The sequence below is a fragment of the Puma concolor genome, chromosome D1 (assembly GCF_028749965.1).
Source record: "Puma concolor isolate L17-30 chromosome D1, mPumCon1.1.hap2, whole genome shotgun sequence".
Classification (NCBI taxonomy): Eukaryota; Metazoa; Chordata; class Mammalia; order Carnivora; family Felidae; genus Puma; species Puma concolor.
This window is the reverse complement of record NC_141676.1, coordinates 86,326,329-86,350,220: the sequence shown is the minus strand read 5'-3', so window position 1 is coordinate 86,350,220 and position 23,892 is coordinate 86,326,329. Positions and strand designations below refer to the sequence as shown.

Sequence of the window (23,892 nt, the reverse complement as noted above, 5' to 3'; positions counted from 1 at the left end):
AGAGAGAGAGAGAGAGAGAGAGAGAGAGAGAGAGAGAGACAGCACATGCTCACAAGCTGGGGAGGGGCAGAGAGAGACAGAGAGGAAGAGAAAGAATCCCAAGCAAGGGCTTGATACCATGATCAAGAGATCATGACCTGAGCTAAAATCAAGAGCTGGACGCTAAATTCAGGCACCCCAATTGTATCTTGTTTTTGTGGTGAACTCTAACCATATTTTTAACCACAACTATCTTTAAGTCTTTCATTATTTTATAGACATTTTTTGTTCTATTCTGATGCTTTCACAAAAGTGTTCCCGCAAAAGCACTTCATCTTCAAAGAGATTTATGGAAAACACCCCTAGAAGTACTCTAAAATGCAGGCTTCTGATAACTTCAAGATCATAACATGAAACTGGGAAAGAGTTTCTAAAACTTTGATGGAAAACTGATTGATTCATAAAGCTAACCCAAGATGAAGCAAAACAAGAATTAATTACATAAGACTGAGTGAACTGTTAAAGATGATTATAATTTTTATGACTTCATTTGAAACATTGCTGGTTCTTTAATGTTTTGTTTTCAGATTTAAAGGACCCCTTTTTGTCCTCTTTTTTAAGCTATAACTTAATTTGGTAAAGTGTATCTTTGTTATAAAGGTTGAAACATTTATCTTTTTCTCCTTACCTGATCCCTCCAGAATTCAGAAACTCTTATTAAATATTCTTGATTTTCTTGACAATATACGTATTTGCATAACTTCAATTAAGAATCTGTTCTCCTTGTAACAGGACACGATTGGACAAGTCCTTGGCTTGGCTTCTTAGCCTCAAGAGGCTTTTGAAAGTTTAATCTGAGATTCCTTACGAAAAGCTCTAGCAAAGCAGATTTAAAAGAACCTATATGATCAATTGTTATTCTTGCTACACTTGAGTAAATAATCAGGCCAAGCTTACTGAAACTAGACTTAATTTGCAAACCAGTCTTATGGTGGTTGTCTTTGATAGAAATCAGGGTGATTATAGAGAAAAAAATATGTTTCAGTAGTACACCTTTGTGGATCAGATCCTAGTGCTGTTAACTGTCCTTGAGGTCTTGTTTTTCTGCCTGTAAACTGGACTGGATCCTCAATTCTTCTAGTTTCCTCACATATTTGGCTAGAACTCTCCAAACTGACATTTCCAATTCTCTCCCGCTCTTTTGACTTGGAATCACTATGAAACCAACACTGCCCTTTTCCCAAAGCCATGCGAGCTAAAGCTGGACAACTTGCTATAAACTTCAGAGAAGTCACCACAACAGTTCACGTGTGGACAGCCTTTGTGACTATTGCTGTGTGGCCATTCAGAAAGATCACCATTCACACTACACACTAGGAAAATCTATGCGATGGTCACTGTTTGTCCTCACTCTAAAGATGCCTAGAACACAACATTTAGATTTCTCAACTGGATGTTCTCAAAACTCAGAAACTTAATTTATAATTTGCTCCAAATATTAACCTTAGTTTTCTTTTGTTCCTATAGAAATGCTTCTCATTAAATTGCCTGTTGCTCACATTACATAGAGGCCTAATTTAGATGGGAGCTCACTCGCAACATCACCTCCTGAAATAAAACATCCTCATATTCGTCCTGTCCTAAGTAATAATATGTGAAAATACATGCTTGCTGATATATCATGGCGGTGCCTATGTAAGTAACTTTTAAAAAACTACGACCAGGGCACCGGGTTGGCCCAGTTGGTTAAGCATCTGACTTTAGATTTCGGCTCAGATTATTATCTCACATTTCGTGAAATCAAGCCCTGCATCAGGCTCTGTGTTGATACCACAGAGCTTGCTTAGCTCTGCCCCTCCCCCACTCATGTTCTCTCTCCCTCTCTCTCAAAATAAATAAAAAATAAACATAAAAAAATTAAAATAAAATAATTTCCTACAACCCATTCAAGTTATTTTGTTGGTTAAATCTTGGTTCCTGGGACTCTCAGCTCCAGAAAATTTTTCAGCCTTTGGCTATTGTCTCCTTATAGTCATCATATTGACCTCCCAGTGCATTGTATACTCTTGAGGGTTTTAAATGTCTGTCAGCAGTCACTCACATGTCACATGGTATCCATCAGGATCAGACAACTGCATGAAATCAACAATAACCATATAAATGATGAAGATTGTGACTCTATAACCCTAGACTAGCCCTACGACTCAACTAATGGAAACAGTGAATATGTGATTCTTGGGTCTGACTACACCATCAGTGGTAATAAGAATAACACTACAGTGGTAAAGGAGGAATTGTTGAAATCAAAAACAACAGAGACCAGCCTTGAAAATTCCCTGAGCAGACAAAACTAGTTTAGTCATACAAACAAAGCTTAATTGAGCTTATTTTTGCAAGACTAATTTGACCTGGGTCATTTCTCGCTTATGCCTCTGGAAATCATAAGCAAAACTTAAACTGGTTCCCAAGCTTAATGTGATATAACCACTAACCAATTCTCTATAATTTAAGAAAAGTATAATATTGTAACCAATCACTGTGAAGAAAAAAGTCACTGCCTTCTCGCTCTATAAGCTGTTTTCTAACAATACACTCCTAAACTTCATTCCATGCTCTGGTTTGAGTGGTCCCACTTTGCAAACTGTCTTTTTGGCATATGCACAATAAACGTTTACTAATTCCTACTTCAGTGATTCATTGGTTTTACTTCTGTAACTTATGATCTTGGACAATACAAAGAGAACTCCTAGAGTCAAAGACAAACCGGCAGTGTTCCAGGAAGCCATTTCTCCTACACCCAACCTTTCATGTCTGGGCAGCTTTAGGGGAGACCTAGAGTTGAGAGAATAGGAGGGAGCTGGGCTCATATTCAGGGAGTCATGACCAAGTGGCCAAAATGCACAGGATCCCTCACCAAGTGTCCTTCTTTGGGGGAATTCTTCTGCCTCTTTGCCAAACACAGCTGTATGAGTGGTAGATCCCCCTGTAATTGTTCTCTGTGTACCCCGATCACAAAGGATGGGGTGAGGACTTACTCCTAGCAATGAAGCAAGCATCCAGATAGGGACTGTAAGGCCAAAGGTAAGCTTCATGGAAAGACACAAATGGAGAGAGAAAGAGACCCACGAGAAGAGGAAGTCTGTAAAAACTGCATTTTGCCTACCCTTTCTTTCCATCTTCGTGTTCCTTGAGAGGACTCTGCGTTCAGTACTAAGCAGAAATAGCAACACCAAAAGATCACCCCTGAAGCTATTAATCACTATAGGAACCATCATCCAAGTAAACTTTAGAAAGATGTTTTCATAGCCAGGGTTCATTTCTGGGGGGACCTCCTTACACCCTAGCAAGGTTTCAGTCAGGGAAGGAAGCACACAATTTACACATCAGAGTGCAGACAGTGATTGGAGGTGAGGGGAATGGGCCATGGAAACATGCAACCTTTAGTAATACAGACAGGGTCTGAGTTAGCCCAGGTCCCAGAACATAACAAATAGGCTTGCATTCCAGTGGGGTGATTTACACTACACTGAATCAAATCAAGCTCTACCGAGCACCTACTAAAGTGAACAAAGTGAACAAAACCTAGATATTGCCCTAAGGAATCTTACAATCTAGCAAGTCTGGCAGACCCATTACCAAAAAAAAAAAAAAAAAAAGGAACTATTTAAAAATATAATATGGGGTGCCTGGGTGGCTCAGTTGGTTGAGCATCCGACTTTGGCTCAGGTCATGATCTCATGGTTGGTTGTTTCAAGCCCCACATCAAGCTCTATGCTGACAGCTTGGAGCCTGGAGCTTGCTCAGATTCTGTGTCTCCCTCTCTCTCTGCCCCTCCCCTGCTTGTGCTCTGTCTCTCTCAAAAATAAACAAACATTAAGAAAATTTAAAAATATACATAATGTAAAAAATGTGCTAAATACAGATATACACAGCAAGATGTAGAAATAAACTTGATCTTTGTTGACAAGCTGGGAGCAAGTAAACAAGAGGAAACATTTGAGCTGGTCTTAAAGGGCAAGTGCAGAGTTCAGAACAGAAAATGGAGGTAGGAAGGGTATTTCAGCCTGAAGCATAGAAGATCCACAGAGTTGTAGGAGAGAGGAATAGGCTAGCAGTGAGGCCCATAGATGTGTTGGAGAAGCAGGATCTGCACCTGTCTGGGATGGGTCATCAATCTGTCCTGCTGGGTGCAGAGGCACAGATCAAGTGAGCTCTGGAGATCAAGCCTCATCATCTAAAATCACTCTTGGAGGGGCGCGTGGGTGGCTCGGTTAAGCATCCAACTTCGGTTCAGGTCATGATCTCATGGTTTGTGAGTTCAAGCCCTGCATCAGGCTCTGTGTTGACAGCTTGGAGCCTGGAGCCTGCTTCAGATTCTGTGTCTCCTTCTCTCTCTGCCCCTCCCCAGCTTGTGCTCTGTCTCTATGTCTCTCAAAAAATAAATAAATGTAAAATCACTCTTGGAAGTCCAGAGATGCACAAACATCATGAAAAGAATTACACACATGCCCATAACTGCTTTTGGAGGAAGCAAATAAATTAGTTGTCCAAACTGAACTTCCTGGTGCAAACCCTCAGGGTTCCTGGGGTAGAAACCAGAAGGAGTCTCAGATTTGGGGATTTGGTAGAGAGGCAGCCTCAACCTGGCTTTATCCTCTCCTATTGCGGAAATAAAAACGATGTTTTTTCACCCATCAGGAACTTGACAACATTCCCTCTGAGCCTTTTCTCCACCCTTTCAAAGCACAGGGTGAGTGGTGCCTAGATAGAAATACAGCTTTTCTGATTTAAAAAAGTCCCCAGAGAGGTGGAGGCAGGAAAAGTCCATCGCTTCAGAGTCATACTGTTATAGTCACATTTATGGGGCCACTTTGTAAGGGTGCAGGGTGCTGTTCAAAGGTGTACATACACTTGCTCTGTTCCTGCCATGTAGATGTTATTATTCCCACTTTACCCATGAGCCCAGGGCCACACAGTCAATCCAAGGTTTGATTCCCTCAACACAATTTATCAAACCACAATTCTATGTGGTTCTCAAGGCCAAGCCCCTGGGATCTGCTACCCAAACCCAGCATGGGAGAAGAGAGCAGGCAGGTCTCAGAGGTCTGGACAGAGCAAAGAACAGGCAGACATCAAAGTCTCACCAGGCCCTTAAAGCAGGAGGGAGCGAAGGGATCAGCTACATCACAGCATCCATCCATACTCCACTGATTTGGCCAGGACCAATTCTGGGTGCAGGTGCTTCAACAGTCCCATTTTCCAGAGAGGTAAGCTTGGGCCTAGATACACTGAATGATTTGCCTGAATGCTTGCCCTTCTGAACTCTGGAGAAAAGGAGTACAGGGAGAGGTTGGGGTAGGTGACACCACTGAACACCAGCTCTGCCGGGCAATGCACAGGAGGCTTCACACACATTGTCCCATGACACACATCTAGTGTCACACCAGCACTGAGAGGATACTCTGACAGCTGGCAAAAACCCAAGTCTAGAGAAGTGAGATGGGTCAACCATGCTGACACAGCTGGTGCAGGCAAGGCAGCAATGGACACAGGGCTGCTGCCTCCATCCTCTTCTCTTGCCCCTTCCCCGTAGCTTCGCAGACAGTCGACCAAGGGTCCTGAGAAAATGGAGCGCAAACAGTGCAAACGCAAAGAAAAGCATCCTTTTTACTCCTTTTGCTTCACAAGGCATTATTTGATGCTGACAATACGAGAGCAGGGAAACAAAATGCACACACACACACCCACACACCCTTCAGGAAGGACTCAGAACAAGCTAGAAACCAAGAGATCCTAGGTGAGAGAGATTAAAGAGAAGGGATCAAGGGAAGGGGAGGAGTATTTCATGGGCTCAAGTTGAATAAGATTACTGACATACCCAATTTTCTGGGACTTGTTTCTCTCTCTGCTTATTTCCCTTTTGTTAATTCTCTTGGAGAAAGCAGAAGAAGAAGCCTTGAGATGACACAGTGGTAATTGGTAAAAGGAGCCCCCAAAGACCAGGTGAAGTAAGCAGCTGAAGTGAGTAGAATGTTCTCCTGGTGCTGACCCTGGATTTCCCAAGCTCTCCTCTATTAAGAAATGGCAGTGGTTTTTATCCCTGTGCATCTCAACACATGGCCTGAGGACAGCTGTCTCAGAATCACCTGCATGGGTCTGATAAAAATGGGTTCTGTCCAAAGCCTACCCTTTAAAATAAATCAGGTGGCGCTCAGAAATCTCCATCTTTAACAAGTGCCACCGTGCTTTGGTGGGACTCGGCTGCCCACCAAACCTGGAGAAGCAGTGCTTTACTTCCAGCTCTGCAGAAAGTGGATTTGGTCCCAAAAAGGGATTCTGAATCCCTAGGACTGATTCACAGTGATCCTCCTTCCTTTGTCCACACATACGCTGCATACTCTCCCCCTCATTCTACTCCTCCTCGAAGGGCATCCCAGAAGCCCCAAGCGGTATGCAGCAAGGGGCTGCCGCTCTGTAGAGTGGCCAAGTGACTGCATTCCCCAGGCCTCTGCCTGCAGTTGGGGAGCAAGACTCTTTCTACCCTGAAAACTAAGGCTACAGCCCTCTGCTTGCTCCCAAACCAGGCAGCCCTGAGTGGGCAGAGGAGCTTGCCCCACCAGGAGGACACACACAGGAGCCAAGGGTAGGTGCTAACGGAGCACTGGTGGCAGGGTTTGTGGTGCACACGGGGCACACAGCTGAGAAATCCGCAGCTTGGGGTTGAATGGGAGGGGGAGGTGCCATCTAGGGACCAGCAGCTGGCAACACTGGATCAACAGCATCACCTGCTGGCCACCACATGCCACACCCTCCCCCCTCCTGATCCAGGCCACGGAGGGGCTGCTCTCCTCAGAACTTAGGGGTCAGAGGAAGCAGTGCCTTTTCTCAGTTGGCACAAGATCCAGAGACACTTCCCAGAGTGTGAGGGGAGTCACGGAGTCCAGCCTGTCCCCAAGGGAGCATGTCCTGAGAGTCTGCAGAGCTGGGTCTTGGTTGTTCTAGGCAAACTTTGCCTCTCTTGAAGAGGTGCAATCCCTGACCTGACTGAGTGTAGATCTCCAACATACAGCCTCACGCACTGGGCTGTGAGTTTTATTTTCACTGTTTGTCTGTATTCCCCCAGCATCTTTAGATGCACCCAGAATCTTTCAACTTCCAATATCAGCTCCTACAGACCAGGGACTGAGTATTCTTTCACAGAGTGACTAGATCACCACCTCTCACTGCAAAGTGCTGAGGAGAGTATTTTATGAATGTAAAGAATAATAGCCAACCATCCATCACTGTCAGAAAGAGGTTGAACCAGGATGGATGGCTCTTCCTGGAGATAATCACCATCATGGCCACCATGTTTTGAGAGTTGACAGTTTCCCAAGTGCCAGGTACATGCCGCACACTTGACAGGGGTGATCTCACTTGATCTTCCCAAAAATTCAAGGAAACTGTGTTACAGAGAGGTTAAGAAACTTGCTCAAGGGCACACAGCCTCTAAACAGTAGAGCCTGGATTCCAGTGCAAGCAATCTTAGCACTTGTTCTCAGCAGTTATGCTATATTGCCTACAAAAAAACAAAAAAACAAAAAAAAACATGTGCACACACATTTAGTAAATGCATCCTCTTTATCAAAATATGCCACATGTAGTTTCTCACCAGGCCTTCCATGCATCCCACTTATAAGGCAGGCACTGCTATAGCTGCTGGTCTCCTTGTAATGGCCTCTCACTGACCAAACCACTTCTCAGGGACCCTTTCCTTCATCTGCAGGACTTCCAGGCCCACCCACAGAAAGGTGTCTTAGGAAGGGCACCAAAAATGAGGGCCCCCAGCAATGGTGGCGGAGGCCCCTGAACCAAGGTGCACACTAAGAAAATATTAACACAAATCTTGGAGGCCCAGACTGGGCACCAGAGACCCACGCAGCCACATATTCCTTCCATCAGTATTCACTGAGCACCTATATCAGACACTCAGTAGGGGGTAGAGGCACACACCATCCCCTGCAGGTGCACACTGTAAAGGAGCCCATCAGTAAGGAAACAAATTGGTCAGTAACCACAGTCAATGGTTATGCCCAAAGAGTTGTTCACAAGCTGCTGGTTTGGACCTTCTCCACTAACCAGCTGCTGCCTTTGCTATCTTCCCCTCAAAGTCCCACCACTGCCTCCCTCACTCCAACAAAGCCCACTCATGGGGACTTCTGGCTGCAAGCCTTGGTCTCCACACTCCTTGAGAAAACCCAAGTGCACTTCCTCCTGCAGTGCTGCAGGATCCCCAGGTCCCACGAACAGAACACTGGAGGAGGAGTAGAGATAGGAGTTGAACAGGAGTGAGGCAAGCGAAGTAGAGGGGAGGCAGTGGAGGGGGGAGAGGTCGAGGTGGAAAGAGGGGTTGAAGGGATTGAGCGGGAAGGAGAGAGGCAGGGTAAAGTGGGATGAGGCAGGAGAAGCGGGGAGACAGAGGAGGGAAAAGGAGGGAAGCAGGGAGGGGTGGGGAGAGGGGCAGAAGGGCGGCAGAGGGAAGGGGTATGAGGCAGGGGGAAGGGAGCAAAGTAGGGTTAACGGGGAATGAGGCAGTGGGGAAGAGAGCAAGGCAGAGGAAGGGGGCAAGGGAGGGGGAGAGGTGAAGGGGGAGCAAGGGAGAGGAGAGGGAGAGACTGGGGGCAGACGTTGAGGCAGGGGGAGAGGGGAGACAGGGCACAAGTCAAGGCGGGAGTGGGGGCGGGGGAGATAGGTGGAAGGGCCAAGGCTTGCGGAGTGTGAGGCCGGGGCTAGGGGCGAGGCTGGAGAGAGGACCGGCAGCGCCCCCTGCCGACTGCGCCCGCCCCGCTGGCTCAGTTCCGCCTGGCTGGGAGCAAAGTTTCCCAAGCTCACCCAGAGCAGCTGCTGCTCTCCCCTGCCTTTGTTTTCCCCTCTCAGGATGCGAAATGAAATTCGAGCATCGCTGCCGAGCCTGCCAAGTAATTGGAAAGCATGTCGAACACTGCGTCTGGTGGCTCTGCGAAGGTCTGCTGGTCGGCCCCCACCCTTCCAGGCCGTGGCGGAGGCGGGCGGGGGGCGGGGGGGGGGGGTGGGGGGAGGAGGGGATGGGCACAGGTGGCTGAGCACCTGGGGAGGGGAGGTAAACATAAGCAGAACCAGTCCCTGCGGTGCGGGGGGCCACACGTTAGCATCCTCAGCTAAGTCACCCAGAAGGGGCCTGGGCCAGGCCAGGTCCCTGCTTTATCTTCTGGACTGTGCACCCTCCCTACTCCACACCTGCAGCCACATCGTGGTGTTTAGTCTCAGAGTCTGAGGAAGGTGCCTGCAGGAGCTGGAGCCTAGGTTCCTCTGTTAAATGGAAAACTACAGACGTCACTTACAGTCCCTAAACCGGGATTTGAACCAATCTAATTGCAGTTCAACCTCCCTCCGAAATGCTGTCTTAACCAGTCAGGAATTTTCTTATCAGTGCCTTTGAAGTAATCTGACACCTGGACCCTCTCCAACTGCCCCCCCACCAAAGATGATGAGGCAGCCTGCAAAATAGAACCCGCTCCCTGCTCTCCCCCTAACCGGGCTCAACCTGACTAGGAAACAATCCTTTTCTTTCCCTAATAATTTTATCGCCCCACTCCCTTTCCTATAAAAACCTTCCATTTTGCACAGCTCCTGGGAAGCTCCCCTCTACTAGCTAGATGGTAGGCTACCCAATGGTTTAATAAAGACAATTTGATCTTCTAGTTGACTGGGTTGAATTGTTTTTTAACACCTCCCTGCTGTCTCCACTTCTCCTCCCCAGCCCCTCCCCGTCTGCTCCTGGGCAGCCCATCTGCCTGGCATTGTCTATTGGGTGCCTTACATTCTCCTCTGGGGATGGACCAGAGCCCCACCCCACCTCTCAGTGGACACCCTCGGACACTGGCTGGGTCTTCATCCTGCATTTCCCCACATTTGGTACTGTTCATTACAGCATGTGGGTCCTAACCCCCCATATGGACCGCATTCTGCATTGACAGACTCAGGAGGTACTGGCTCCTCTCTCCTTTGGTGTCTCAAGCCTCTGCTTTGCAAAGACCAAGTCTGTCCTCTATGAGACACCAGAGGCCCAAGTCTGGGTCTGTGTCGCTATCTCTGTCTAGAATTAACAAGTTCCCCGTTAGGACATGACACACTCTTGGATGATGAGAACAGGCCAACTTCCCCCCACCCCTCTCCACCACCACCACCACCACCAAGAAGTCCCAGGTATAACTTCTACAAGCATCAGTCTAGACTGACCCCCCCCCCCACCCACCCCTATCTCCCATGCCCTCCCTTCACAGAAAGATCCATGACCCACAAAGCCTTTATTAGCTCTTTCAGCTCCATTTAACTACACAAATGGCTTGGTCACAGCTGACTGATCCCAAATTTGCCAGTGATTTTCTTTTAATTTACCATGGCTCAGTCCCCCTGTAATACAGGTAGAGGAGGCATATTTGTTCCCAAACTCCCCTCCTGGGGTTAATCATGCACAGAACAAAACTCCATTTGAGCCACTTAATGATTTCATTTCCACCCTAGGTTTGAAGGAGCTGCGACTATAATACTAATGTAGGTCCCTCTCTCCCCAAACTCCAGATGTTTGTATGTGAGAGAGCTGTGGGGGCTTGTGAGCTCCTTAACCATTACCTCCCAAGTCAGAGCTCAAAACTGTAGGTCTCCTTTCCTTTCTGAGTGCAGTGGGCTCCCCTCTTTTCCAAGTGCCTAAAGCTGGAACCCTATGCACCTCTCCTCTCTCCAGAGAAGCCTTGCCTGACCAGCATTGCAGGTTTGGCTCATCTTTTCCTTGGCGTCTTGCAGCAGGTTTCATGGGCTTGTTTTGCACCCACCTGTGGGATCCCCACCTATGCACTACTCAACCTCCCTGCCCACTATTCTCCCCACCATATCCTGCATTCCAAACATTCAGGCCCAGGTCCAATGCCCCAAACATTCTGAATGCCTTCCCATTTGAGTATTCTCTTTGCCTAAAAGAACCCTCCTTCACTACAACAGCCTGGCAAATCCTCTACTTAAATGTCACCTCTGCTGGGAAGTCTGCACCTTTTCTCTCAAGCAGAGAAAATCACTCCCTCTTCTGCTTTACCATATATACCCTCTTGGTTCATTTACACACAACATTGAAAATTTGTTTGCATGTCAGCCCCTCCACCACTCTGAGCTCCCTGAGGATAGATGACAGAGTATTCATCTGGGTATCTCCATACTCTATCTAGCACAATGCTGGGTGTAAACACTCAATAATTTTTATTTCAATGAATAGCCCCTATATAGTTCATGTATGTGGATGTGAACTGTACCCATCATTAAACTGAGATATTCAAAGGCCTTCCATCTGTTTGGACTTCCCAAATCGTGCTAAAATTTAAATCCTGCCACGCACCCACGGTCTGACTCAAAGGAAAGACCAGTTCACCTTCAGAAAATGATTTTGTGTGGAAATGGCGCCATCTGGTGGTTTCTGGCAAAACAGCCTCGTAGGTGGGTAGTGAAGAGGGCTTTGTCCCTTCACAAAATGCAGCCCTGGCAAGGTAATCACCACTCCTTGCCTTCCCAAGATAATGAGTGAGGGGTTGAGAAGGCAAGGTCACATCCAGGACTGCTGAAAAAGGCCTGCTTACTTCTTGCCTACCTCTCTCCTCCTGCAGCTGTCGACTCCCCACTGCAAGCCCAGTTCTGTCTATCCGTCATCCACCTGCTTGACATCACCACTGAGATATTCTACAGGGGCCTAAATCATTACCCAAACTTAACTTATCTCCCCCAACCAAGACTCCCCTATCTGAGTAAGTGGCAGTTCCACAGACAGCTGCACCCCCAGGACTTTTCTTCTCCCCAGTTCTTCTGGTGCCACACATCACCAAGTCATGTCTGTCCTGTTCAAATCCTTGTTCCTCTACATCCCCTCACCTCCCCAAAGAGACCTCTCCTGAGGTCCCTGCTTCCATCCTGTAGCTCAGCCCGCCTCTACATATGTGATCCCCTTCTTCCTCCAACATTCCTGCACTTTTCATCTTTGCTAAGACAAGGCCCCCAGACCATATGGCCTGGCCCTGGCCCCCTCTCAACAGCTTCCTCTGTGGCCTTTCTTCCTCCTGCTCCCATCCAGCTATAGTGGCCTTTTGGCATTTTCTCTGTCACATCATACTCTTCTCATCCCAGAGCCCTCTCACCTACCACTGCCTAGCTCTGCTCCTCTGTCCCCTGGCTGGTCAACTCCTACTTTGTCCTTTGCCCTCTGCCTCCCCACTGGGGCAAGCAGGCAAGCAGGCTGGAAGGGAAAGGTGATGGAGAGGGAGAGTGCAGGCATTCCTGACCTCTGGGAGTAGTGGGGCATGGTGGATAAGGACGTGTCCTACCTCCACCTCTCTCCCTTCTACAGTGTCTTACTGGCCAAGGCTCACTACCACAATCAACCAAAATGACCCTTCCCCCAGCTTAGCTGCACAATGGAGTGGTTAAGGGCACTGGATGGCTGTGTGACATCAGGAGAGCTACTTAACCTCTCTGAACTTCCAGTTCTTCGTCTGTGCAATGGGGATGATGATTTTCAAATAATCAAAAATAAATCTGTTTTATTCTCTGATTAGGGCAAGTTCCCATTATATATAGTACTTCTCCTTTATAGTAACTGTGAAAATTGTGACTGTTTAAAACTTATCAAAACCTATCAAAATGAAGTTGAAGAGAGCAGAGAGAGGGTGGGTCCTACTTATTGTTTCATTCCCCAGGCCTAGCCCAGTCCCACACATAGTACAACAGTGTGGCTGAGAGAGAAGTTTTGGGAGCCAGAAGCCAGGCCATGTTCTCACACTCTGATGTCACCAAAGTAACTCAAGATACTCGGTCTTGTGTTGTCTCCTTTCATGTGGTAATAGCATCTATATCAGAGGGCTGCTTGGATAGTACATGGCACACAGTAGGTGCTCAGTCCACGTTAGCAGACACTCAATAAAGACCTGAATAAGACTTGCAATTTCCAGTCTAATATGTAAAGAGCTTGCAATTGTCACTCCCAATCTTACAATTAGAAAAAAAACCGAACAAACCAAAAACCAACAATAGTTCCTAGATCCATCAGAGAATTTAGGTCAAAGGGCAAAATGCTGACCAGAGAATTGGAGAGAGAGACAGGTTATTATGGAGAATTACATCTTAGACACAGTAACCTCTAGGAAACAGCATCAGAGTAGGGAAACTTAAATGTAATTGATGAATTGCTGGTGGCTCAATGTGGACAAGCTTGAGATTTAATAAGTCTAGGGGCCCAATCTTAAGAGGCCCTCCACTTCTGAGTTTTCCCTCCAGAAGCCCAACCAGGTTCTCACAGTAAAGATTAGAACCCCTCCTTCTTGCCCACCTCAGCAAAGGGAGAGGAAAATAGCCATTTTGAAACACGTCCAGAGCATTCTGTTCTCCTTAACAAAGGCCTGTTCTCAAGGTAGACTGTTTTTTTCCAGAGCCTACCCTGAGGGAAGGAAAACATCCAACGTGGTCCTCTCTGGCCTTCCTGCCTCTCCTAACGTGGAGGTGGGGGGAGGGGAAAGGTGAGCTGGACACAGCCAGGGGCACAGGCTCCCTAAGAGACTGACACCTGATCAGAGGACCCTAGGAACTTCCCCCTCTCCTCTCAGACCTCACCACCACATCACGAGTCCCCTATAGAACAATGGGCAGTGGGGGGGGGGGGGGGGGGGGGAGGGAGGGGAGGTTCAGCTGAAAGAATTATAAGTCTCAGACCCTTTTTAAGAAAGAACCTCTGGGGAAACCTAACAACAAGGAAGACAAAAGCAAGGGGACAAAAAGAAATGCTAGTCTCTGAAACTACAGCTGCTGGAGAGAGGAAATGCAGCCTAACTCCTAACCAGATAAACATAAAACCTCACACTATCTGTCTGGGCTTCTTTATCTCATGCAGCATATCTGGCTTTCAACAAAAAATTATGCTATATGATAAAAGGTAAAAAAATAAATAATAAATAATAAAAAATAAAAAAACATACAGCTTGAAGAGACAAGGCAAGCATCAGAACCAGACTCGAATAAGGCAGAGATGTTGGAATTGTCAGACTGGGAATGTAAAGCTATAATAAACATGCTAAAGAATCTGATAGAAAAAGTGGACAATACACAAGAATAGATGGGCAATGTAGGCAGAGACAAAGAAAACCCTAAGAAAAATCACAAGGAGATGCCAGGAATAATAAATCCTGTAATAGAAATCAAGAATGTCTTTGATGGACTCATCTGTAGACTAGACAGAACCAAGGAAATAAACATTGAGTTCAAAGAAATGCCAACAGAAAGTTCTGTGACTAAAAAGTAAAGATAACAAAAGGAATGGGAAAAAATGGGGGAACAGAATGGGAAAAAAAACTGGGGCAATTATAGAAGGTACAATGTATGCATAATGAGAATACCAGGAGGAGAAAACTGAAGAGAACAGAAAAAAAATGGTCAAAGTAATAGTAGTTGAAAATTTTGCAATAGTGGACCCCATACAACAGATCCAGGAAGCTCAGAAAACCAAGCACGGTAAACATTCAAAGCTCTACACCTACACCTACTCTACACCTACACCTACTCTACACCTCGGCATAGTATATTCAGACTGCATAAAATCAAAGACACGGAAAAAAAATTCTTGAAGCCTGAGTAGGAAAAAATCCTTACCTAAAGAGGAGCAAGGATAAAAATTCCATGTAATATCCATTCTTAAGCCATGCAAGCAAGAAGAGAGTGGGGCACGTATTTAAAGTGTTAAAGACAAAAAAAAACCCTAGAATTTTATGTCCCTCAAAATTGTCCTTCATGAGTGAGGTAGAAATACCTTCTCAAACAAAACTCAAGGCAAATTGTCTCCAGTAGACCTGCCTTACAAGAACTATTAAAAGTTCTTCAGAAAGGGAAAGGAATAAGTCAGAAACTTGGATCTACATAAAGACAGGAAGAGAGCTAGAGAAGAAATAAAGATAAAATAAATACTTGAGTGAAACAAACAAGGCACACTTCCCCCAGAAATCCTCCTGTCCTGGCCTAGCCCAGCACCCCTTCTAGTGTTCCAGGAGCACCCCACATGGCCTGCTGACACAGCTCTGTTCTGGCCTGTCATCTGCCTCCCCAAAAAGCTGCAAGCTGTGAGTCCCCAGAGCCAAGCCCATGAGGTGCTCAGAGCCTGATGAATGAATGGATGGCAAAGCACTCACACCAGAGACCAGGACAGTGATTAAATACCGTGTCTCTTTATTAGCAGTTCAGTGGGAAGATTCCAGTGTTGCACTGTCACAAGGAAAGGCTCACCCACCAGATTCTATCTCCCCAGGTGTAGTCGCTCCTCAGGTCAAGGGGTAATAGACGTTCTTCTGACACAGGCTGTTCCTTGACCCTAAAGGACATGAACCTGGGAAGCAGAGGATTGCATCAGAGAAATGCAGGGGTGCATCACAGATATGCAGGATGGCTACAGGGCTTGATGATCATGCCTCCAAAGCCCACAACCCCAACACTCATTGAGGTGCACCTAGAGCAGAAAAACCCATGGAGGGAAAGGACGATAGTGTATCAGACAAAGCTGGGGTTGAAACTTGGCTTTCTTCAAACTTGAAACTTTCCATTTGAATTGACCTATTTTGAAAATACAAATTGAAATCTGATTCTTCAAACTTCAGAAGACCCTGCAAGCACCCCAGATTCCTTATCTCTTTAATATGAGTAAACAATTGACATGGCACATCATGTCATTTCCTAAGTGCTGGAAGCCATTGTCCTCAAGCAATGTTTTAAAGTCTGAAAAAATTGAGGCACATGGAGTTGGACTAAAAGCCAGTATCCTGTGCCATCTGTATAGTGGGTTTGAACAATGCCCTCCTCTTAAGGTTCTTTTGGATCAGATGAGAAATCTTGACAATGCCTTGTGCTGAAGCTGGTATACAATAAGAATTCCATAAATGCCAGTGCTATATCTCCATAGCCTTCCTTGAAAGTATGTTGGGGTTCTACTGTGTTTAAATCACTCCTTCAGTCCCCTATGACATCCAGTTCAGTCTTCACACCTGACAGGGTGCAGTAACCTTTTCCTGAATGGATGGCCTCTGTAGTGCATCGACTGTCATTGGCCTTCCACCTACCAGAGCCATGTAAATGGCCACTATTGTGACCACAGGTACCAAATGCAGGCCAAGAAGCCATGGGACCCAAAGCCAAGTCCCAACTGGTGGAAGGGTCAAAACATATATGCCCTCACTCCTGACCCCAGTGCTCTGTGACCTTGTGGTTCAAGTAGGGTCAGTAGACCAACAGCAGCAATGCCTTGGGGTGTTAAAAATGCAGAGCAGCAGGCCCTCTGACAACCTACTAACACAAGATCCCAAGTGGTCCCTTACCTGTTCCAGGCTTAGAAGCACTCACTGTGACACCACAGCTAAAAGTGTCAGAGAGGTCAAATCCTGAACTTGACTTCAAGTCCTTTCAGAAACTTTAGAAAGGCATTGCAGAAGCCTAAGGTAACCTCACCAACACTCCCACTGGCCCCAAGTGTAGGCCTCCTCACCAAAATGAAAAGCTAAACTTTATAATCAAACTTCCACCCAGGACACTGTCTCACACCCAGGACAGCATCTTTTCCTCACCTGTTGGCCCTCTCACCTGTAGCTCTCAGCAGTCTGCATAGGAAGTTCTGTTGTGAATCTCCTGAGATGATTCATCCGTAAGATTGCGTAGGCTGCAGATGAAGAACACGGCAAAGGGGAGGCTGCCAGATGGCAAAGCTTACCCAGAGTGCACATCCAGATCATGGCGTGGAGCTGAGATGCCCACACAGCCCAGGACTGAGCCATTGCCCCATTCGGGTCCTGGAGCAAAGTCCCACAAAGAGACACTCAGCCAAGAAGGGCTTCAGGCATGGCCATGGAACCCAGGTGTGGTCTGGAGCCAGGGAGACCCACAGAGGAGAGGCTAACAGCCACCCCCATCGCCACTTGCCCCCAGTTAGGAGTACAAATAAACTTGTCCCAAATGGCTTACCTTCGTCTCACCTGCTCTATTCGGTCTCGCATAACATCCTCCCTCACCTCACTTGGCACTTGGAAGATACGGGTATGGCTGAAAAACACCATTCAAACATTTGGAATTCCTGAGTTTCTTTATCACTAAGCATAGTGAATGGGTTGGAATCATATAAACAATATTCTGTCGCCATGAAATTTTGATCTTGTCCTTCACTCCTCTTTCATGAGGCACACAAGGGTAGTTTTGTTTTGTTTTGTTTTGTTTTGTTTTACTATCAAGTACCCCTGAGTCACTCAATAATCCTGGGTAGGTAGCAAATGGTCCTAGGGAAAGTCAAAGAAACAGAAAGTTTAAGTGCCTTTACTAGAGTTGCACAGCAGGTGAGTAACCTTGTAAGACATGGAATTCACTCCTTCTGAATTCCTCTCCAACTTTCTTATCAGCTCTTTATGACCTACATTGTGCCATATTCACTATGGTTTAGAGATAATTGTAGAAAATTCTGTCACAAAGAAGCTGCAGACCATTCATTGCTGCTGTTGTTTTATTTCACCATGCTGACTTGCCTTCCTCTCTGTGGTGCAATTCATGCCCCCCTCAACTCTATTCTTCCCCCACAAGTCCTTCACTCCAGCAAAACCAGTGTGTCCACTATATCCTCCATTTTTGCATCTATTAAAATTGCCTTGTTCTAGGTGCTCTGGGGCTTTCAATGTGAAGACTTGAAGTCTGGGAGAGATAAATGTGCTCATTTACCACTCACACAAGGTAGAGCTGGGTCAGTGTCCAAAGAGAGGCAAGAGAGGATAAAGGAATTCCAGAGAAGGGAGAGATTACTCCCAGCCCAAGGCAGAAAGCAGGAAACCTCAGAGAAGGGGCCACAGCACTGGGCACTGGAGGCCAGATGGAATTGGCTAAGTTGCCAAGGCTTTCGTGATCTCTTGAAACACCCCTCATTCCTGCTCCTGTTTATCCTGTCCCTGCCCAGCTTATGGGTCAGTCCAAGCAAATGTCCTGCTAGAAACCTCTTCTGGCTACTCCAGGCAGCAATGCCTAGAGCTTGTGCAAGCTGGGTCTCCCATGCTATGCTCTTATAGATCCTCTTCATGGCTTTTCTGACATTTTCTCTAACATTTGCATACCTTATCCACCTAGTTCACTTTTATCCCTTGGAAACGGGGAACTCCATCTTATTTTCTCTCTCTTTAGAAGTCCTAGCAAACATCTGGTGGTCATCTACCAAATAAATGAGTATCCACTGATGCTTAATGAAGGGATATGTATTCCCTGACTACATATTTACTGAACCTAATAAAATAATACCAAAACTAGTGGATTATAGGGGAACCAGTCACAGTTTATGGATTTAAAAAATCCACAGAAAGTCCAGAGTGGAAAAATTATACATGGATAATTGACTGTAGGTTGTCTCCAAAGCTTGAATCTAGTTATGCCATACAGCTAATGTTTAAAAAATATCTGAAGATGATGTTCATATTATCCAGACCAAGGAATTGCAACATTTACAATTCCATATAGTGCAGCTATGTCAGGCAGGGACAGTCTCCCACATGCACGGCAGTGATTGTATACAGTCCCCAACATTTATGATTTTAGAATATGTTTCCCATCCAAAAAGTCTTTCCCAAGGAGGTCTCAAATTCCATTATTTGCTACCCTTTCCTATTACATAATTACTGAGCATTTGAATACTGTTTTAAAATGCTAATGACACTGTAAGGGGTAAACAGAGAAAACTGGATATCCCTCAGCAAAAATACATTTCTTGAGAAATATGTCCTCCTTAGTAGAGATGAACAAAGCTGGTGATGGAGGCAGGGGAAGGAAGAAAAGAGTACAGAAATGAGAGGGGAGCTGTTCCACAGTTTCCAGGAGTACCTGTTTAATCCCACATTTCTTTGGCTGGGAAAAGAGACCCTGAGTGAACCCTAGTCCTGAAGAAAATAGGGACGCTCATGCCAGAGAGAATGAGCTGGCTTCCAGGCCCATCTCCCTCCACCTCAGGTCTCAGCCCTTCAGAGCCAAGAGAGGCAGATGCAGGTGGTCTGTGCTCCAGCAGGCATAGCGGGAGGCTGGCAAAGCCACCATAATGTGAAGCACAGAATTCTAGCCTTGGGCACTGAGAAACCTCTCACCTCAGCTGCAGATGAGGGCTCAGGCTTTTGCATTTTAAGAGCTTATTTTCTTTTTGCTCTTTAAAGTACAGCCACTTCTTAACAAATCAAGTGCAAAAGTAACAGAAGTCTAAAATTTATTCAGAAGCATTTAAGAAACGGTGAGCAAGCCCAGTTTTGCAACCCCTCAAGTCATGCTAAAACTTAGGAATGAGCTGGGCTTTCAAGATAGCAAAAATATTCCCTTAACACCCCAAAGACTGAAAAATTTCTCAGCCAAAAAGTCAACATCTCTGGAGAAGAATAGCTGTGAATTTGTGTTGGCCAGGTATACTGAAGGTGGGGCCCTTGTGCCTCCCTCCCCACAACTCGGCTCAGGGCAAATGAGATGTTTTACCTCCATCTTATGAACTGGATTCTCGTTCTTTCCTCCAGGACCTCTTGACTCTGGTTTGCCAACAAATCAGACTTTGAGAGATGGTGCTTCACCTAGGAAACCCAGGTAGGGTGCATGTGACTACTGTCCAGCAAGGACTCCCTGGGAGGGGTGGGACCCAGCCTGGACAAGCTCCACCCACTTGCCCAAGACCCTTTTCAATTGGACATTGTGCATGTTTGCCTATCTGCCCACTCCCCTAGGATGATTGCCTCAAACTCTCAATTACCACATCTCTGGTCACATGTACATCTTGGCCATGCGTGGGAGGGCAGTTGGTCGACATCTTCTCCTTTATGTCCTGGGAAGCCTCTTCTTCAGTCTGAAAGGTGAGTAATTTCCCCTGAAAGCGTTGCTCTGTATCTCTTCTTCCTTCTCCCTGTTTTCCCTGCACATGCTGTGTGTCTTTTCGTACACACTCTATCTCTCAAAGTTCCATAGCAAGCTTATCTGTAGAATTCTAGGGGACTCATTAAATCCTTGGCCCTATCCCAAGATACTGCTGAGATGCCCAGTAGCTGGAGGTGACACATCTGAAACTTCTCATCCAGTATCCTTGAGAAGCAGGGTGGGGATAGTGATGATTCCAACACATCTCTGATGAAGACACAAGCCCCAGCATCTTTTAGGAAATCTGGTGAATTAGACACAGCTCTAGGTAAGGTGTTTGGCAATGAATTTGAGTTTCCCAGGTTTAGGAGGAAAGGAGTTCAGATTCCTGCACCCGCTGAGGCCAGCGCTCTAGAATTTGGGGTACCCTGAGTCATAGAGAAATCTTACTCACCTTTTTCAGCCAGTGCTGTACTACAGATACAGCCTCACTTTCTACAACTTCAACGTCCTGTAACAAATTGGTAAGTTAATGCCCTCAGAATACCTAGAGAACCAGCCCTCCTCCTCCATTCTTACTCAAAGTTATGTTATAAGATCTCTTTGGAAGTGCAGTAGGGGGCTCAGAAGGGAGGAGATGGATGAGAAACAATTCCAGGTAGCTATCCCAAGCTCCACCTACCGAACTGCTTTTTGGTGGGAAGGGGAACCCTGCACCTTTCCGGGCAAGAATGTACACAATCCATGTTGTAATTATCATCTTTGGACTTATGCCAGGCCTCCTTCTTGGCTCCCTCCTTCCATTGAAACTGCTGAAGAACTCCTCTGGAACAAGGAGGTCATTGACGGGAGGTGCTCACCTGATTGGCTGACCAATGATGATGTGACAATGGCCTCCTTTAATCTCCTGGGTCAAAGTGGAGATGGAAAAAAGAGGTCAGTAAGTATCTGCCTGAGTGATGGCTCAGAAATGGAGAGATAGGGGCGCCTGGGTGGCTCAGTCGGTTAAGCATCCGACTTCGGCTCAGGTCATGATCTCACGGTCCGTGAGTTCGAGCCCCGCATTGGGCTCTGTGCTGACAGCTCAGAGCCTGGAGCCTGCTTCGGATTCTGTGTCTCCCTCTCTTTCTGACCCTCCCCCATTCATGCTCTGTCTCTATCAAAAAATGAATAAATGGTAAAAAATATATATCTTAAAAAAAAAAAAAAGAAATGGAGAGATGGGGGGATGGAAAGAAAAACAAGATATAACCAATATAAACCTGAAGAAGACACATGGGGGAAATTATCAAAATCATAGAGATTTGATTGGGGCAGGGGGATTATGTCTGGTTACCCTGTTTTGAGCAATGCTGAAGCATAAAGAGATTTTTATAAATCAAAAGAATAAATTTGTAACAAAATTATCTGAGCCCTCTAGACATTTATGCAAACAATACCACAGGTACTTCTTATTCTTACATGTAAGGAAAGAATCTGTCCACCCCAAAAAAATCAAAGATGGAAGAACAAAATTCTCAACAAGGATATTTTCTTGTTTTTTTTTTTACTCTGTTTACACCAGTGATTCAAATCATAAAAAAATAACCCAAACGATAAGAGTGAAAGCGCCATTTCTTATTTAAAAAAAAAAAAATATATATATATATATATATTTCCTGATGATATATATATATATATATATATATATATATATATTTCCTGATGATATATATATATATATTTCCTGATGATATATATATATATATATATATATATATATATATATATTTCCTGATGATTTCAAGTGGACTGCCTAGGGAAGGACAGTAAAATAGAAATGAAAAGGAGATTGTGCTATGACTTCAGAGTTGGGGCTGAAGTCTGAAGCCTGATAGAGGCTCAGGTGGCTGCTATTCCCATCTAGAACCTTCACCAAGAAATTGGAAGTTCAATATACCCAAAGGATCCTGAGCAAATGTTCAGCTGCTCTCAAAAGTAATTGTAGCCTAACCCTGAGACTATTCTCAAGATCCTAAAAACCAGGGTTGTAATCCTGTCTTTACCATTAACTTGTTGTGTGATCTTGACTCAATCAAGATTGTCTCTCTGGTTAAATTTTTTTTTGTCTTCAAAATGAAAAGAACTGAATAAAGTCTGCAGTTTTCTTCTAGCTCTAATATTCTATAAAGGTTTTCATTCTTATTTTTTGAAGAATATAAAGAATATTTATTTCACTCTCCTCAATTCCCCTCATATAGCCACTGTGTCTCCTCCTTCTCCACAAATCATCTCAATTTTACATCTTCTCTATTAATCAGAATACTCTAGGCTATGTTGAGCTAACAGGCTAGTTCCGAAATTAGAAAGGTTTACTTCTCAGGGCACCTGGCTGGCTCAGTCAGTTAAGTATCCAACTCTTCATTTCAGCTCAGGTCATGATCTCGCAGTTCATGAGTTCAAGCCCCATGTTGAGCTCTAATGCTGACAGTGCAGAGCCTGCTTGAGATTCTCTCTCTCTCCCTCTCTCTCTACCCCTCCCCTGCTCACACTCTCTCAATAAATAAATAAATAAATAAATAAATAAGTAAATAACTTTAAAGAGGTTTACTTCTTATACAGGGTGATGTAGGAAACTGTTGAATCACTATATTGTGCACCTGAAAATAATATCACACTGTATGTTAACTGGAATTAAAATAAAAACTTTCACACACACAAAAAAGTTTACTTCTCACTCTCAAAAACTTTAATAGAAGTTGAGCAACTCTTCTGGGTTCATGTGGTGATTTAGAGATCTGGGAAGAATTCCATCCTGTGGCTCCAAGGTCTCATCATGTACCCTTCACAGTCGCAGAAACAAGGTGAGAGAACACATGGAGGAATAAAATCAGCTCTTCTGGTTCAGCCCAAAGGCTGAAAGCTTTCATCCATTCTTAAAGCTTTTTGGCCAGTACTACTCATATGACCCCAACCTAACTCCCAGGAAGACTGGAAATTGTAAAATAGAAGATGAAATTACTAGTGAAAGATCCTGTGGGGAATCTGTGAGGGCAATGCTCTCATTGGTAGAATCTCTGTTTCTGCCACTGTCCCCTAAAAGTTATGTTTCTACTCTGATTGATGTAATTTTTTAATATAAAAACATTAATGTGATTCAAAAGTTAAAACTACATGAAAAGATATACTCAGTGGGTTCCATCTCCTCTCCTATCTGTTTAACCTTGTTGTTACTTCAGAAGTAAGATTTTCATAAGTTTTTTAAGATATACATCCTGTGTTTATGTTTCCAAAATAAAACAGACACATAAATCTATTCTCACTTTTTTATTACTATGTTATAAAATGCGCACAGTAGAACATACAAATACATGCACAGTTCAGAAAAATTAGACACACACACACACACACACACACACACACACACACGCGTGCACCCTAAACAACTTCCAGTACCCCAGGAGGCTCAAGTAACACTCTCCCACAAAGTGACCAGGATTTTGACCTCTATCAGCACAGGTTAAGTTTTGCATAGTATTCCTTTGTATTAGCAGAACACAAATTATTTATCAGATTTGCTATTGATGGACATTGTGCTATATCTATTTTGATGCTTTTTTAGACTAATGCTGCTATGAACACTCTTATACCTATCTTTTGGTTGAAATAGGCACTAAATCTCTTGAGTATATACATACCAGAAAGTGGAATTGCTAGGTTATAGGCTTTACATATGTTTGGTATTAGTATATACCAAAGAGTATTGCAAAGTGGTTGTACCAACTTTTGTCCATAAGCAATATATGAAAGTAATATTTGCTTCATGTTCTTGCCAATACTCAGTATGTCATTCTTTATTGAATATTTAATCCATATGAAAGAATATTTATAGTATACTTTATGTACAGTTTAAAGAATAACAATACAAGAGTACACATTTAAGAAAGAGAACATTATTGTTACTCTTGAAATCCCTTGTGTAAGCCTCCCTGATTCTACCTTTTT

The 23,892-nt window shown here is 44.9% G+C and overlaps 1 protein-coding gene across 2 annotated transcripts; it reads right to left on the bottom strand.

Annotated features, from left to right (window-relative positions):
• Positions 1-15,222: 15,222 nt before the first annotated feature.
• Positions 15,223-20,756, bottom strand: SPATA19 (spermatogenesis associated 19). 2 transcript variants are annotated; one of them, XM_086679452.1, is made up of 7 exons: positions 20,591-20,756; positions 20,363-20,419; positions 19,808-19,900; positions 19,540-19,631; positions 17,023-17,100; positions 16,629-16,720; positions 15,223-15,400 (listed from the first exon to the last, which is right to left on the bottom strand). In XM_086679452.1, exons 1-6 carry the CDS (start codon positions 20,666-20,668, stop codon positions 16,654-16,656), a joined length of 465 nt encoding a protein of 154 aa, XP_086535578.1. In that variant the 5' UTR covers positions 20,669-20,756; the 3' UTR covers positions 15,223-15,400; positions 16,629-16,653. The 2 variants fall into 2 exon arrangements, with proteins under 2 accessions (XP_086535578.1, XP_086535579.1); XM_086679453.1 differs by having other exon boundaries at positions 16,645-16,720.
• Positions 20,757-23,892: the final 3,136 nt, after the last annotated feature.